This window comes from Oncorhynchus tshawytscha, unplaced genomic scaffold (genome assembly GCF_018296145.1).
Source record: "Oncorhynchus tshawytscha isolate Ot180627B unplaced genomic scaffold, Otsh_v2.0 Un_contig_588_pilon_pilon, whole genome shotgun sequence".
Taxonomy (NCBI): Eukaryota; Metazoa; Chordata; class Actinopteri; order Salmoniformes; family Salmonidae; genus Oncorhynchus; species Oncorhynchus tshawytscha.
Window position 1 is genome coordinate 405,001 of NW_024609810.1, and position 15,366 is coordinate 420,366.

The window sequence follows — 15,366 nt, forward strand, 5'->3', positions numbered from 1 at the left end:
ATAGGGATTATCATGGTGTGTTGTCTATATAGGGATTATCATGGTGTGTTGTCTATATAGGGATTATCATGGTGTGTTGTCTCTGTAGGGATTGTCATGGTGTGTTGTCTATATAGGGATTATCATGGTGTGTTGTCTATATAGGGATTATCATGGTTGTTGTCTATATAGGGATTATCATGGTGTGTTGTCTATATAGGGATTGTCATGGTGTGTTGTCTATATAGGGATTATCATGGTGTGTTGTCTATATAGGGATTGTCATGGTGTGTTGTCTATATAGGGATTATCATGGTGTGTTGTCTATATAGGGATTATCATGGTGTGTTGTCTATATAGGGATTATCATGGTGTGTTGTCTCTATAGGGATTATCATGGTGTGTTGTCTCTATAGGGATTATCATGGTGTGTTGTCTCTATAGGGATTATCATGGTGTGTTGTCTATATAGGGATTATCATGGTGTGTTGTCTCTATAGGGATTATCATGGTGTGTTGTCTATATAGGGATTATCATGGTGTGTTGTCTCTATAGGGATTATCATGGTGTGTTGTCTATATAGGGATTATCATGGTGTGTTGAGTGCAGGTGTGTTCTGTAGTCAATGCAAGCTAAGAGTATGTAGACATGTGGAGTGTATTGGATTTACCTGACACTCAAACAGTAAACAGTTTCCAGATGAATCCCTCACACTCTTCAAGTCCCCTTCCACGTACACCCTTCCTCTGAACAGACACACAGCTATGGACACACACACACAAATGCACACGTGCACACACACAGTTTTTAGTTATTCCTAGTCCCTTTTAACATTTTGAGCAAGGTACAGTAGCGTGTCATACACAGTTTAAGTCATTACTTAAATGGGTTTCATATGAACACTGGCTCCAGATAGCAGCAGGCTTTAAAGACTGGCCTTGAATTATTGATGTATATGTGAAGGCATTGAGTGCTGTGTACGTGGCGGGAGTATCCTAGCAACGCGGAGATGTGGTCAGTTATTAAGACAAGTCTTTATGATTGTGTGCTTCAAACTGTGGGCTGAGGGATGGGGAGGAATGACAGAGAGAGAGATAGAGAAAGAGGGAACAGAATGGAGAGAGAGAAAGGGAGAGAGATAGAGAGAGAGGGCGAGAATGAGAGAGAGAGAAAGAGAGAGAGAGAGAGAGAGAGAGAGAGAGATACAGAGAGAGAGAGAGAAACAGAGAGAGAGAGAGAAACAGAGAGAGAGAGACAAAGAGAGAGAGAGACAAAGAGAGAGAGAAACAAAAAGAGAGAGAGAGACAAAGAGAGAGAGAGACAAAGAGAGAGAGAAACAAAGAGAGAGAGACAAAGAGAGAGAGAGACAAAGAGAGAGAGACAAAGAGAGAGAGACAAAGAGAGAGAGAGAGAGAGAGAGACAAAGAGAGAGAGAGACAAAGAGAGAGAGACACAGAGAGAGAGAGACAAAGAGAGAGAGACAAAGAGAGAGAGACAAAGAGAGAGAGAGAGAGACAAAGAGAGAGAGACAAAGAGAGAGAGAGACAAAGAGAGAGAGACAAAGAGAGAGAGACAAAGAGAGAGAGACAAAGAGAGAGATAAACAAAGAGAGAGAGCGACAAAGAGAGAGAGAGACAAAGAGACAGATAAACAAAGAGAGAGAGAGACAAAGAGAGAGAGACAAAGAGAGAGAGAGACAAAGAGAGAGAGAGACAAAGAGAGAGAGAGACAAAGAGAGAGAGAGACAAAGAGAGAGAGGAAAAGAGAGAGAGACAAAGAGAGAGAGACAAAGAGAGAGAGACAAAGAGAGAGAGAGACAAAGAGAGAGAGAAACAAAGAGAGAGAAACAAAGAGAGAGAGACAAAGAGAGAGATAAACAAAGAGAGAGAGAGAGACAAAGAGAGAGAGAGACAAAGAGAGATATAAACAAAGAGAGAGAGAGAGACAAAGAGAGAGAGAGACAAAGAGAGAGATAAACAAAGAGAGAGAGAGACAAAGAGAGAGAGACAAAGAGAGAGAGACAAAGAGAGAGAGAGACAAAGAGAGAGACAAAGAGAGAGAGACAAAGAGAGAGAGAGACAAAGAGAGAGAAACAAAGAGAGAGAGAGACAAAGAGAGAGAGACAAAGAGAGAGAGACAAAGAGAGAGAGAAACAAAGAGAGAGAGAGACAAAGAGAGAGAAACAAAGAGAGCGATACAAAGAGAGAGAGAGACAAAAAGAGAGATAAACAAAGAGAGAGAGACAAAGAGAGAGAGAGACAAAGAGAGAGAGAGACAAAGAGAGAGATAAACAAAGAGAGAGAGAGACAAAGAGAGAGATAAACAAAGAGAGAGAGAGACAAAGAGAGAGAGACAAAGAGAGAGAAACAAAGAGAGAGAAACAAAGAGAGAGAGACAAAGAGAGAGATAAACAAAGAGAGAGAGAGACAAAGAGAGAGAGAGACAAAGAGAGAGAGAGACAAAGAGAGAGATAAACAAAGAGAGAGAGAGACAAAGAGAGAGAGAGACAAAGAGAGAGAGAGAGACAGAGAGAGAGACAAAGAGAGAGAGAAACAAAGAGAGAGAGAGAGACAAAGAGAGAGAGAGACAAAGAGAGAGAGAGAGACAAAGAGAGAGAGAGACAAAGAGAGAGAGAAACAAAGAGAGAGAGAGAGAGACAAAGAGAGAGAGAAACAAAGAGAGAGAGAGAGACAAAGAGAGAGAGAGACAAAGAGAGAGAGAGAGAGAGAGAGACAAAGAGAGAGAGAGAAACAAAGAGAGAGAGAGACAAAGAGAGAGAGAGACAATGAGAGAGAGATTATTTTGGAACTTCTGTGAGTGGATTGTTTAACTGTTCATTTTTATTGTTTCTTTCACTATTGTATATTATCTACCTCACTTGCTTTGGCAATGTTAACATATGTTTCCCCTGCCAATAACGCCCCTTGAATTGAATTGAGAGAAATGAAGAAAAAAGCTAAGATTTCAGGGGGCAGCATGGTCGTGTGAGCTGTTCGTTATGAAGAGAGGATAAAGAGAGAGACAGAGAAGTGGGGAAGAGAGGAGACAGAGAGATGTGGGTGGGGTTATATCCTTCCTGTTTGGCCCTGTCTGGGGGTGTCCTCGGATGGGGCCACAGTGTCTCCTGACCCCTCCTGTCTCAGCCTCCAGTATTTATGCTGCAGTAGTTAATGTGTCGGGGGGCTAGGGTCAGTTTGTTATATCTGGAGTACCTCTCCTGTCCTATTCGGTGTCCTGTGTGAATCTAAGTGTGCGTTCTCTAATTCTCTCTTTCTCTCTCTCTCTCTCGGAGGACCTGAGCCCTAGGATCATGCCCCAGGACTACCTGACATGATGACTCTTTGCTGTCCCCAGTCCACCTGGCCGTGCTGCTGCTCCAGTTTCAACTGTTCTGCCTTATTATTATTCGACCATGCTGGTCATTTATGAACATTTGAACATCTTGGCCATGTTCTGTTATAATCTCCACCCGGCACAGCCAGAAGAGGACTGGCCACCCCACATAGCCTGGTTCCTCTCTAGGTTTCTTCCTAGGTTTTGGCCTTTCTAGGGAGTTTTTCCTAGCCACCGTGCTTCTACACCTGCATTGCTTGCTGTTTGGGGTTTAAGGCTGGGTTTCTGTACAGCACTTTGAGATTTCAGCTGATGTACAAAGGGCTATATAAATAAATTTGATTTGACTTGATTTGATGTGGTGTACAGAGGAGAGAGAGACAGAGAAGTGGTGTACAGAGGAGAGAGAGACAGAGAAGTGGTGTGGAGAGGAGAGAGAGACAGAGAAGTGGTGAAGAGAGGAGAGAGAGAGACAGAGAAGGGGTGTAGAGAGGAGAGAGAGACAGAGAAGTGGTGTAGAGAGGAGAGAGAGACAGAGAAGTGGTGTAGAGAGGAGAGAGAGACAGAGAAGTGGTGTAGAGAGGAGAGAGAGACAGAGAAGTGGTGTAGAGAGGAGAGACAGAGATGGAGAAGTGGTGTAGAGAGAGAGAGAGACAGAGAAGTGGTGTAGAGAGAGAGAGAGAGACAGAGAAGTGGTGTAGAGAGGAGAGAGAGACAGAGAAGTGGTGTAGAGAGGAGAGACAGAGATGGAGAAGTGGTGTAGAGAGGAGAGAGAGCGACAGAGAAGTGGTGTAGAGAGAGAGAGAGAGACAGAGAAGTGGTGTAGAGAGGAGAGAGAGACAGAGAAGTGGTGTAGAGAGGAGAGAGAGACAGAGAAGTGGTGTACAGAGGAGAGAGAGACAGAGAAGTGGTGTACAGAGGAGAGAGAGACAGAGAATTGGTGTACAGAGGTGAGAGAGACAGAGAAGTGGTGTACAGAGGTGAGAGAGACAGAGAAGTGGTGTACAGAGGAGAGAGAGACAGAGAAGTGGTGTACAGAGGAGAGAGAGACAGAGAAGTGGTGTACAGAGGAGAGAGAGACAGAGAAGTGGTGTAGAGAGGAGAGAGAGACAGAGAAGTGGTGTACAGAGGAGAGAGAGAGACAGAGAAGTTGTGTAGAGAGGAGAGAGAGAGACAGAGAAGTGATGTACAGAGGAGAGAGAGACAGAGAAGTGGTGTAGAGAGGAGAGAGAGAGACAGAGAAGTGATGTAGAGAGGAGAGAGAGACAGAGAAGTGGTGTAGAGAGGAGAGAGAGAGACAGAGAAGTGGTGTAGAGAGGAGAGAGAGAGACAGAGAAGTGGTGTACAGAGGAGAGAGAGACAGAGGAGTGGTGTACAGAGGAGAGAGAGACAGAGAAGTGGTGTACAGAGGAGAGAGAGACAGAGAAGTGGTGTAGAGAGGAGAGAGAGACAGAGAAGTGGTGTACAGAGGAGAGAGAGACAGAGAAGTGGTGTAGAGAGGAGAGAGAGAGACAGAGAAGTGGTGTAGAGAGGAGAGAGAGACAGAGAAGTGGTGTACAGAGGAGAGAGAGACAGAGAAGTGGTGTAGAGAGGAGAGAGAGACAGAGAAGTGGTGTACAGAGGAGAGAGAGACAGAGAATTGGTGTACGGAGGAGAGAGAGACAGAGAAGTGGTGTAGAGAGGAGAGAGAGAGACAGAGAAGTGGTGTAGAGAGGAGAGAGAGAGACAGAGAAGTGGTGTAGAGAGGAGAGAGAGACAGAGAAGTGGTGTACAGAGGAGAGAGAGACAGAGAAGTGGTGTGGAGAGGAGAGAGAGACAGAGAAGTGGTGAAGAGAGGAGAGAGAGCGACAGAGAAGTGGTGTAGAGAGGAGAGAGAGAGACAGAGAAGTGGTGTAGAGAGGAGAGAGAGACAGAGAAGTGGTGTAGAGAGGAGAGAGAGACAGAGAAGTGGTGTACAGAGGAGAGAGAGACAGAGAAGTGGTGTAAGAGGAGAGAGAGACAGAGAATTGGTGTACAGAGGTGAGAGAGACAGAGAAGTGGTGTACAGAGGTGAGAGAGACAGAGAAGTGGTGTACAGAGGAGAGAGAGACAGAGAGGTGGTGTACAGAGGAGAGAGAGAGACAGAGAAGTGGTGTAGAGAGGAGAGAGAGAGACAGAGAAGTGGTGTACAGAGGAGAGAGAGACAGAGAAGTGGTGTACAGAGGAGAGAGAGACAGAGAAGTGGTGTACAGAGGAGAGAGAGACAGAGAAGTGGTGTAGAGAGGAGAGAGAGACAGAGAAGTGGTGTAGAGAGGAGACAGAGAAGTGGTGTAGAGAGGAGAGAGAGACAGAGAAGTGGTGTACAGAGGAGAGAGAGACAGAGAAGTGGTGTAGAGAGGAGAGAGAGAGACAGAGAAGTGGTGTAGAGAGGAGAGAGAGACAGAGAAGTGGTGTAGAGAGGAGAGAGAGACAGAGAAGTGGTGTAGAGAGGAGAGAGAGACAGAGAAGTGGTGTACAGAGGAGAGAGAGACAGAGAAGTGGTGTACAGAGGAGAGAGAGACAGAGAAGTGGTGTACAGAGGAGAGAGAGACAGAGAAGTGGTGTAGAGAGGAGAGAGAGACAGAGAAGTGGTGTAGAGAGGAGAGAGAGAGACAGAGAAGTGGTGTAGAGAGGAGAGAGAGACAGAGAAGTGGTGTAGAGAGGAGAGAGAGACAGAGAAGTGGTGTACAGAGGAGAGAGAGACAGAGAAGTGGTGTAGAGAGGAGAGAGAGACAGAGAAGTGGTGTAGAGAGGAGAGAGAGACAGAGAAGTGGTGTAGAGAGGAGAGAGAGACAGAGAAGTGGTGTAGAGAGGAGAGAGAGACAGAGAAGTGGTGTAGAGAGGAGAGAGAGACAGAGAAGTGGTGTAGAGAGGAGAGAGAGACAGAGAAGTGGTGTAGAGAGAGAGAGAGACAGAGAAGTGGTGTAGAGAGGAGAGAGAGACAGAGAAGTGGTGTACAGAGGAGAGAGAGACAGAGAAGTGGTGTACAGAGGAGAGAGAGACAGAGAAGTGGTGTAGAGAGGAGAGAGAGACAGAGAAGTGGTGTAGAGAGGAGAGAGAGAGACAGAGAAGTGGTGTAGAGAGGAGAGAGAGACAGAGAAGTGGTGTACAGAGGAGAGAGAGACAGAGAAGTGGTGTACAGAGGAGAGAGAGACAGAGAAGTGGTGTACAGAGGAGAGAGAGACAGAGAAGTGGTGTAGAGAGGAGAGAGAGACAGAGAAGTGGTGTAGAGAGAGAGAGAGAGACAGAGAAGTGGTGTAGAGAGGAGAGAGAGACAGAGAAGTGGTGTAGAGAGGAGAGAGAGACAGAGAAGTGGTGTAGAGAGGAGAGAGAGACAGAGAAGTGGTGTACAGAGGAGAGAGAGACAGAGAAGTGGTGTAGAGAGGAGAGAGAGACAGAGAAGTGGTGTAGAGAGAGAGAGAGACAGAGAAGTGGTGTAGAGAGGAGAGAGAGACAGAGAAGTGGTGTAGAGAGGAGAGAGAGACAGAGAAGTGGTGTAGAGAGAGAGTGGTGAGAGAGAGACAGAGAAGTGGTGTAGAGAGAGAGAGAGAGACAGAGAAGTGGTGTAGAGAGGAGAGAGAGACAGAGAAGTGGTGTAGAGAGGAGAGAGAGACAGAGAAGTGGTGTAGAGAGGAGAGAGAGACAGAGAAGTGGTGTACAGAGGAGAGAGAGACAGAGAAGTGGTGTAGAGAGGAGAGAGAGACAGAGAAGTGGTGTAGAGAGAGAGAGAGACAGAGAAGTGGTGTACAGAGGAGAGAGAGACAGAGAAGTGGTGTACAGAGAGAGAGAGACAGAGAAGTGGTGTAGAGAGAGAGAGAGACAGAGAGAGGAGAGAGAGACAGAGAAGTGGTGTAGAGAGGAGAGAGAGACAGAGAAGTGGTGTACAGAGGAGAGAGAGACAGAGAAGTGGTGTACAGAGGAGAGAGAGACAGAGAAGTGGTGTACAGAGAGGAGAGAGAGACAGAGAAGTGGTGTAGAGAGGAGAGAGAGACAGAGAAGTGGTGTACAGAGAGAGAGAGAGAGACAGAGAAGTGGTGTACAGAGGAGAGAGAGACAGAGAAGTGGTGTAGAGGAGAGAGAGAGACAGAGAAGTGGTGTAGAGAGGAGAGAGAGACAGAGAAGTGGTGTAGAGAGGAGAGAGAGACAGAGAAGTGGTGTAGAGAGAGACAGAGAAGAGAGAGACAGAGAAGTGGTGTAGAGAGAGAGAGAGACAGAGAAGTGGTGTACAGAGGAGAGAGAGACAGAGAAGTGGTGTAGAGAGGAGAGAGAGACAGAGAAGTGGTGTAGAGAGGAGAGAGAGACAGAGAAGTGGTGTAGAGGAGAGAGAGAGACAGAGAAGTGGTGTACAGAGGAGAGAGAGACAGAGAAGTGGTGTAGAGAGGAGAGAGAGAGACAGAGAAGTGGTGTAGAGAGGAGAGAGAGACAGAGAAGTGGTGTAGAGAGGAGAGAGAGACAGAGAAGTGGTGTAGAGAGGAGAGAGAGACAGAGAAGTGGTGTAGAGAGAGAGACAGAGAGAGAGACAGAGAAGTGGTGTAGAGAGAGAGAGAGACAGAGAAGTGGTGTAGAGAGAGAGAGAGACAGAGAAGTGGTGTAGAGAGGAGAGAGAGACAGAGAAGTGGTGTAGAGAGGAGAGAGAGACAGAGAAGTGGTGTAGAGAGGAGAGAGAGACAGAGAAGTGGTGTAGAGAGGAGAGAGAGACAGAGAAGTGGTGTAGAGAGGGAGAGAGACAGAGAGACAGAGGAGAGAGAGACAGAGAAGTGGTGTAGAGAGGAGAGAGAGACAGAGAAGTGGTGTACAGAGGAGAGAGAGACAGAGAAGTGGTGTACAGAGGAGGAGAGAGACAGAGAAGTGGTGTACAGAGGAGAGAGAGACAGAGAAGTGGTGTAGAGAGGAGAGAGAGACAGAGAAGTGGTGTAGTAGAGAGGAGAGAGAGACAGAGAAGTGGTGTAGAGAGGAGAGAGAGACAGAGAAGTGGTGTAGAGAGAGAGAGTGGTGGTAGAGAGGAGAGAGAGACAGAGAAGTAAGGAGGAGGTGAGACAGAGAGAGAGTGGAGAGAGAGACAGAGAAGTGGTGTAGAGAGGAGAGAGAGACAGAGAAGTGGTGTACAGAGGAGAGAGAGACAGAGAAGTGGTGTAAGAGGAGAGAGAGACAGAGAAGTGGTGTACAGAGAGAGAGAGACAGAGAAGTGGTGTACAGAGAGAGAGAGACAGAGAAGTGGTGTACAGAGAGAGAGAGACAGAGAAGTGGTGTACAGAGGAGAGAGAGACAGAGAAGTGGTGTACAGAGAGAGAGAGACAGAGAAGTGGTGACAGGAGAGAGACAGAGAAGTGGTGTACAGAGGAGAGAGAGACAGAGAAGTGGTGTACAGAGAGAGACAGAGAAGAGAGAGAGACAGAGAAGTGGTGTAGAGAGAGAGAGACAGAGAAGTGGTGTAGAGAGGAGAGAGAGACAGAGAAGTGGTGTAGAGAGGAGAGAGACAGAGAAGTGGTGTACAGAGGAGAGAGAGACAGAGAAGTGGTGTACAGAGGAGAGAGAGACAGAGAAGTGGTGTAGAGAGGAGAGAGAGACAGAGAAGTGGTGTACAGAGGAGACAGAGAGACAGAGAAGTGGTGTACAGAGGAGAGAGAGACAGAGAAGTGGTGTAGAGGAGAGAGAGACAGAGAAGTGGTGTAGAGAGAGACAGAGACAGAGAAGTGGTGTACAGAGAGAGAGAGAGACAGAGAAGTGGTGTAGAGAGAGAGAGAGAGACAGAGAAGTGGTGTACAGAGGAGAGAGAGACAGAGAAGTGGTGTACAGAGGAGAGAGAGACAGAGAAGTGGTGTACAGAGGAGAGAGAGACAGAGAAGTGGTGTAGAGAGAGAGAGAGACAGAGAAGTGGTGTAGAGAGGAGAGAGAGACAGAGAAGTGGTGTAGAGAGGAGAGAGACAGAGAAGTGGTGTACAGAGGAGAGAGAGACAGAGAAGTGGTAGAGAGGAGAGAGAGAGAGAGACAGAGAGTACAGAGTGAGAGAGAGACAGAGAAGTGGTGTACAGAGGAGAGAGAGACAGAGAAGTGGTGTAGAGAGGAGAGAGACAGAGAAGTGGTGTAGAGAGGAGAGAGAGAGACAGAGAAGTGGTGTACGAGGAGACAGAGAGACAGAGAAGTGGTGTAGAGAGGAGAGAGAGACAGAGAAGTGGTGTAGAGAGGAGAGAGAGACAGAGAAGTGGTGTAGAGAGGAGAGAGAGACAGAGAAGTGGTGTACAGAGGAGAGAGAGACAGAGAAGTGGTGTAGAGAGGAGAGAGAGACAGAGAAGTGGTGTAGAGAGGAGAGAGAGAGAGAAGTGGTGTAGAGAGGAGAGAGAGACAGAGAAGTGGTGTAGAGAGGAGACAGAGACAGAGAAGTGGTGTACAGAGGAGAGAGAGACAGAGAAGTGGTGTACAGAGGAGAGAGAGAGAAGTGGTGTAGAGAGTGTAGAGACAGAGAGTGGAGAGACAGGAGAAGTGGTGTAGAGAGGGAGAGAGACAGAGAAGTGGTGTGAGAGGAGAGAGAGACAGAGAAGTGGTGTAGAGAGGAGAGAGAGACAGAGAAGGTGTACAGAGGAGAGAGACAGAGAAGTGGTGTACAGAGAGAGAGAGAGACAGAGAAGTGGTGTAGAGAGGAGAGAGAGAGACAGAGAAGTGGTGTAGAGAGGAGAGAGAGACAGAGAAGTGGTGTACAGAGGAGAGAGAGACAGAGAAGTGGTGTACAGAGGAGAGAGAGACAGAGAAGTGGTGTACAGAGGAGAGAGAGACAGAGAAGTGGTGTAGAGAGGAGAGAGAGACAGAGAAGTGGTGTACAGAGGAGAGAGAGAGACAGAGAAGTGGTGTAGAGAGGAGAGAGAGACAGAGAAGTGGTGTAGAGAGGAGAGAGAGAGACAGAGAAGTGGTGTACAGAGGAGAGAGAGACAGAGAAGTGGTGTAGAGAGGAGAGAGAGACAGAGAAGTGGTGTACAGAGGAGAGAGAGACAGAGAAGTGGTGTACAGAGGAGAGAGAGACAGAAGAGAGAGAGAGAAGTGGTGTAGAGAGACAGAGACAGAGAAGTGGTGTACAGAGAGAGAGAGACAGAGAAGTGGTGTAGAGAGGAGAGAGAGACAGAGAAGTGGTGTACAGAGGAGAGAGAGACAGAGAAGTGGTGTACAGAGGAGAGAGAGAGACAGAGAAGTGGTGTACAGAGGAGAGAGAGACAGAGAAGTGGTGTACAGAGGAGAGAGACAGAGAAGTGGTGTACAGAGGAGAGAGAGACAGAGAAGTGGTGTAGAGAGGAGAGAGAGACAGAGAAGTGGTGTACAGAGGAGAGAGAGACAGAGAAGTGGTTACAGAGGAGAGAGAGAGACAGAGAAGTGGTGTACAGAGGAGAGAGAGACAGAGAAGTGGTGTACAGAGGAGAGAGAGACAGAGAAGTGGTGTACAGAGGAGAGAGAGACAGAGAAGTGGTGTAGAGAGGAGAGAGAGACAGAGAAGTGGTGTACAGAGGAGAGAGAGACAGAGAAGTGGTGTACAGAGGAGAGAGAGACAGAGAAGTGGTGTACAGAGGAGAGAGAGACTACAGAGGAGAGAGAGACAGAGAAGTGGTGTAGAGAGGAGAGAGAGACAGAGAAGTGGTGTAGAGAGAGAGAGAGAGAGACAGAGAAGTGGTGTACAGAGAGAGAGAGACAGAGAAGTGGTGTAGAGAGGAGAGAGAGACAGAGAAGTGGTTAGAGGAGAGAGAGACAGAGAAGTGGTGTACAGAGGAGAGAGGAGAGAGACAGAGAAGACAGAGAAGTGGTGTACAGAGGGAGAGAGAGACTGTACAGAGGAGAGAGAGACAGAGAAGTGGTGTACAGAGAGAGAGAGACAGAGAAGTGGTGTAGAGAGGAGAGAGAGACAGAGAAGTGGTGTACAGAGGGAGAGAGAGACAGAGAAGTGGTGTACAGAGGAGAGAGAGACAGAGAAGTGGTGTACAGAGAGAGAGAGACAGAGAAGTGGTGTACAGAGGAGAGAGAGACAGAGAAGTGGTGTACAGAGGAGAGAGAGACAGAGAAGTGGTGTAGAGAGGAGAGAGAGACAGAGAAGTGGTGTACAGAGGAGAGAGAGACAGAGAAGTGGTGTACAGAGGAGAGAGAGACAGAGAAGTGGTGTAGAGAGGAGAGAGACAGAGAAGTGGTGTAGAGAGGAGAGAGAGAGACAGAGAAGTGGTGTACAGAGGAGAGAGAGACAGAGAAGTGGTGTAGAGAGGAGAGAGAGACAGAGAAGTGGTGTAGAGAGGAGAGAGAGACAGAGAAGTGGTGTACAGAGGAGAGAGAGAGAGAGAAGCAGAGAACAGAGGAGAGACAGAGAAGTGGTGTAGAGAGAGAGAGAGACAGAGAAGTGGTTACAGAGGAGAGAGTGAGAGAAGTGGTGTAGAGAGAGAGAGACAGAGAAGTGGTGTAAGAGGAGAGAGAGACAGAGAGAAGGTGAGAGAAGTACAGAGAGAGAGAGACAGAGAAGTGGTGTAGAGAGGAGAGAGAGACAGAGAAGTGGTGTACAGAGGAGAGAGAGACAGAGAAGTGGTGTACAGAGGAGAGAGAGAGAGAGAAGTGGTGTAGAGAGGAGAGAGACAGAGAAGTGGTGTACAGAGGAGAGAGAGAGACAGAGAAGTGGTGTACAGAGGAGAGAGAGACAGAGAAGTGGTGTACAGAGGAGAGAGAGACAGAGAAGTGGTGAGAGAGAGAGAGAGACAGAGAAGTGGTGTACAGAGAGAGAGAGAGAGACAGAGAAGTGGTGTACAGAGAGAGAGAGAGACAGAGAAGTGGTGTACAGAGGAGAGAGAGACAGAGAAGTGGTGTAGAGAGGAGAGAGACAGAGAAGTGGTGAGAGAGAGAGAGAGACAGAGAAGTGGTGTAGAGAGGAGAGAGACAGAGAAGTGGTGTAGAGAGGAGAGAGAGACAGAGAAGTGGTGTACAGAGGAGAGAGAGACAGAGAAGTGGTGTAGAGAGGAGAGAGAGACAGAGAAGTGGTGTACAGAGGAGAGAGAGACAGAGAAGAGAGAGAGAGACAGAGAAGTGGTGTAGAGAGGAGAGAGAGACAGAGAAGTGGGTGTAGAGAGGAGAGAGAGACAGAGAAGTGGTGTACAGAGGAGAGAGAGACAGAGAAGTGGTGTAGAGAGGAGAGAGAGACAGAGAAGTGGTGTCAGACTGAGAGAGAGACAGAGAAGTGGTGTACAGAGAGAGAGAGAGACAGAGAAGTGGTGTACAGAGAGAGAGAGAGACAGAGAAGTGGTGGAGGAGAACAGAGAGAGAGAGAGAGACAGAGAAGTGGTGTACAGAGGAGAGAGAGAGACAGAGAAGTGGTGTACAGAGGAGAGAGAGACAGAGACAGTGGTGTAGAGAGGAGAGAGAGACAGAGAAGTGGTGTACAGAGGAGAGAGAGACAGAGAAGTGGTGTAGAGAGGAGAGAGAGACAGAGAAGTGGTGTACAGAGGAGAGAGAGACAGAGAAGTGGTGTACAGAGGAGAGAGAGAGAGAAGTGGTGTAGAGAGAGAGACAGAGAAGACAGAGGTGTAGAGAGAGAGAGAGAGAGAGAGACAGAGAAGTGGTGTAGAGAGGAGAGAGAGACAGAGAAGTGGTGTACAGAGAGAGAGAGAGACAGAGAAGTGGTGTACAGAGGAGAGAGAGACAGAGAAGTGGTGTACAGAGAGAGAGAGACAGAAGTGGTATACAGAGGAGAGAGAGACAGAGAAGTGGTGTAAGAGGAGAGAGAGACAGAGACTTGGTGTACAGAGAGAGAGAGAGACAGAGAATGGTGTACAGAGAAGAGAGAGACAGAGAAGTGGTGTACAGAGGAGAGAGAGACAGAGAAGTGGTGTACAGAGGAGAGAGAGACAGAGAAGTGGTGTAAGAGGAGAGAGAGACAGAGAATTGGTGTACAGAGGAGAGAGACAGAGAACTGGTGTACAGAGGAGAGAGAGACAGAGAAGTGGTGTACAGAGAGAGAGAGAGACAGAGAAGTGGTGTACAGAGGAGAGAGAGACAGAGAAGTGGTGTAGAGAGGAGAGAGAGACAGAGAAGTGGTGTAGAGAGGAGAGAGAGAGACAGAGAAGTGGTGTACAGAGGGAGAGAGAGACAGAGATGTGGTGTACAGAGAGAGAGAGACAGAGAAGTGGTGTACAGAGGAGAGAGAGACAGAGAAGTGGTGTAGAGAGAGAGAGAGAGACAGAGAAGTGGTGTAGAGAGGAGACAGAGGACAGAGAAGTGGTGTACAGAGGAGAGAGAGACAGAGAAGTGGTGTAGATAGGAGAGAGACAGAGAAGTGGTGTAGAGAAGAGAGAGAGACAGAGAAGTGGTGTACAGAGGAGAGGGAGACAGAGAAGTGGTGTAGAGAGGAGAGAGAGACAGAGAAGTGGTGTACAGAGAGAGAGAGAGACAGAGAAGTGGTGTACGGAGGAGAAAGAGACAGAGAAGTGGTGTACAGAGGAGAGAGAGACAGAGAAGTGGTGTAGAGGAGAGAGAGAGACAGAGAAGTGGTGTACAGAGGAGAGAGAGACAGAGAAGTGGTGTAGAGAGGAGAGAGAGACAGAGAAGTGGTGTAGAGAGGAGAGAGAGACAGAGAAGTGGTGTAGAGAGGAGAGACAGAGAAGTGGTGTACAGAGGAGAGAGAGACAGAGAAGTGGTGTACAGAGGAGAGAGAGACAGAGAAGTGGTGTAGAGGAGGAGAGAGACAGAGAAGTGGTGTAGAGAGGAGAGAGAGAGACAGAGAAGTGGTGTAGCGAGGAGAGAGACAGAGAAGTGGTGTAGAGGAGAGAGAGACAGAGAAGTGGTGTAGAGAGGAGAGAGAGACAGAGAAGTGGTGTAGTGAGGAGAGAGAGACAGAGAAGTGGTGTACAGAGGAGAGAGAGACAGAGAAGTGGTGTAGAGAGGAGAGAGAGACAGAGAAGTGGTGTAGAGAGTTAGAGAGAGACAGAGAAGTGGTGTAGAGAGGAGAGAGAGACAGAGAAGTGGTGTAGAGAGGAGACAGAGACAGAGAAGTGGAAAACAGAGGAGAGAGAGACAGAGAAGTGGTGTACAGAGGAGAGAGAGAGAAGTGGTGTAGAGAGGAGAGAGAGACAGAGAAGTGGTGTAGAGAGGAGAGAGAGAAGTGGTGTAGAGAGGAGAGAGAGACAGAGAAGTGGTGTAGAGAGGAGAGAGAGACAGAGAAGTGGTGTAGAGAGGAGAGAGAGACAGAGAAGTGGTGTAGAGAGGAGAGAGAGAGACAGAGAAGTGGTGTAAAGAGGAGAGAGAGAGACAGAGAAGTGGTGTACAGAGGAGAGAGAGACAGAGAAGTGGTGTACAGAGGAGAGAGAGACAGAGAAGTGGTGTACAGAGGACAGAGAGACAGAGAAGTGATGTAGAGAGGAGAGAGAGACAGAGAAGTGGTGTAGAGAGGAGACAGAGAGACAGAGAAGTGGTGTAGAGAGGAGAGAGAGACAGAGAAGTGGTGTACAGAGGAGAGAGAGACAGAGAAGTGGTGTACAGAGGAGAGAGGGACAGAGAAGTGGTGTACAGAGGAGAGAGAGACAGAAGTGGTATACAGAGGAGAGAGAGACAGAGAAGTGGTGTAGAGAGGAGAGAGAGACAGAGAAGTGGTGTAGAGAGGAGAGAGAGACAGAGAAGTGGTGTACAGAGGAGAGAGAGACAGAGAAGTGGTGTAGAGAAGACAGAGAGACAGAGAAGTGGTTTAGAGAGGAGACAGAGAGACAGAGAAGTGGTGTACAGAGGAGAGAGAGACAGAGAAGTGGTGTAGAGAGGAGAGAGAGACAGAGAAGTGGTGTACAGAGGAGAGAGAGAGAGACAGAGAAGTGGTGTAGAGAGGAGAGAGAGAGACAGAGAAGTGGTGTAGAGAGGAGAGAGAGACAGAGAAGTGGTGTACAGAGGAGAGAGAGACAGAGAAGTGGTGTAGAGAGGAGAGAGACAGAGAAGTGGTGTAGAGAGGAGAGAGAGAGAGACAGAGAAGGGGTGTAGAGAGGAGAGAGAGAGACAGAGAAGTGGTGTAAGAGAGAGAGAGAGACAGAGAAGTGGTGTAC

At 48.0% G+C, this 15,366-nt stretch overlaps 1 protein-coding gene across 1 annotated transcript in view; it reads right to left on the reverse strand.

Moving 5' to 3' along the window:
* The window catches only part of nell2b (neural EGFL like 2b), a 109,911-nt gene that overhangs the window by 61,216 nt on the left and 33,329 nt on the right, over window positions 1-15,366 (reverse strand). The window contains 1 exon segment of the mRNA XM_042318601.1: window positions 651-742. Within this exon segment, the coding sequence (XP_042174535.1) occupies window positions 651-742 (92 nt within the window).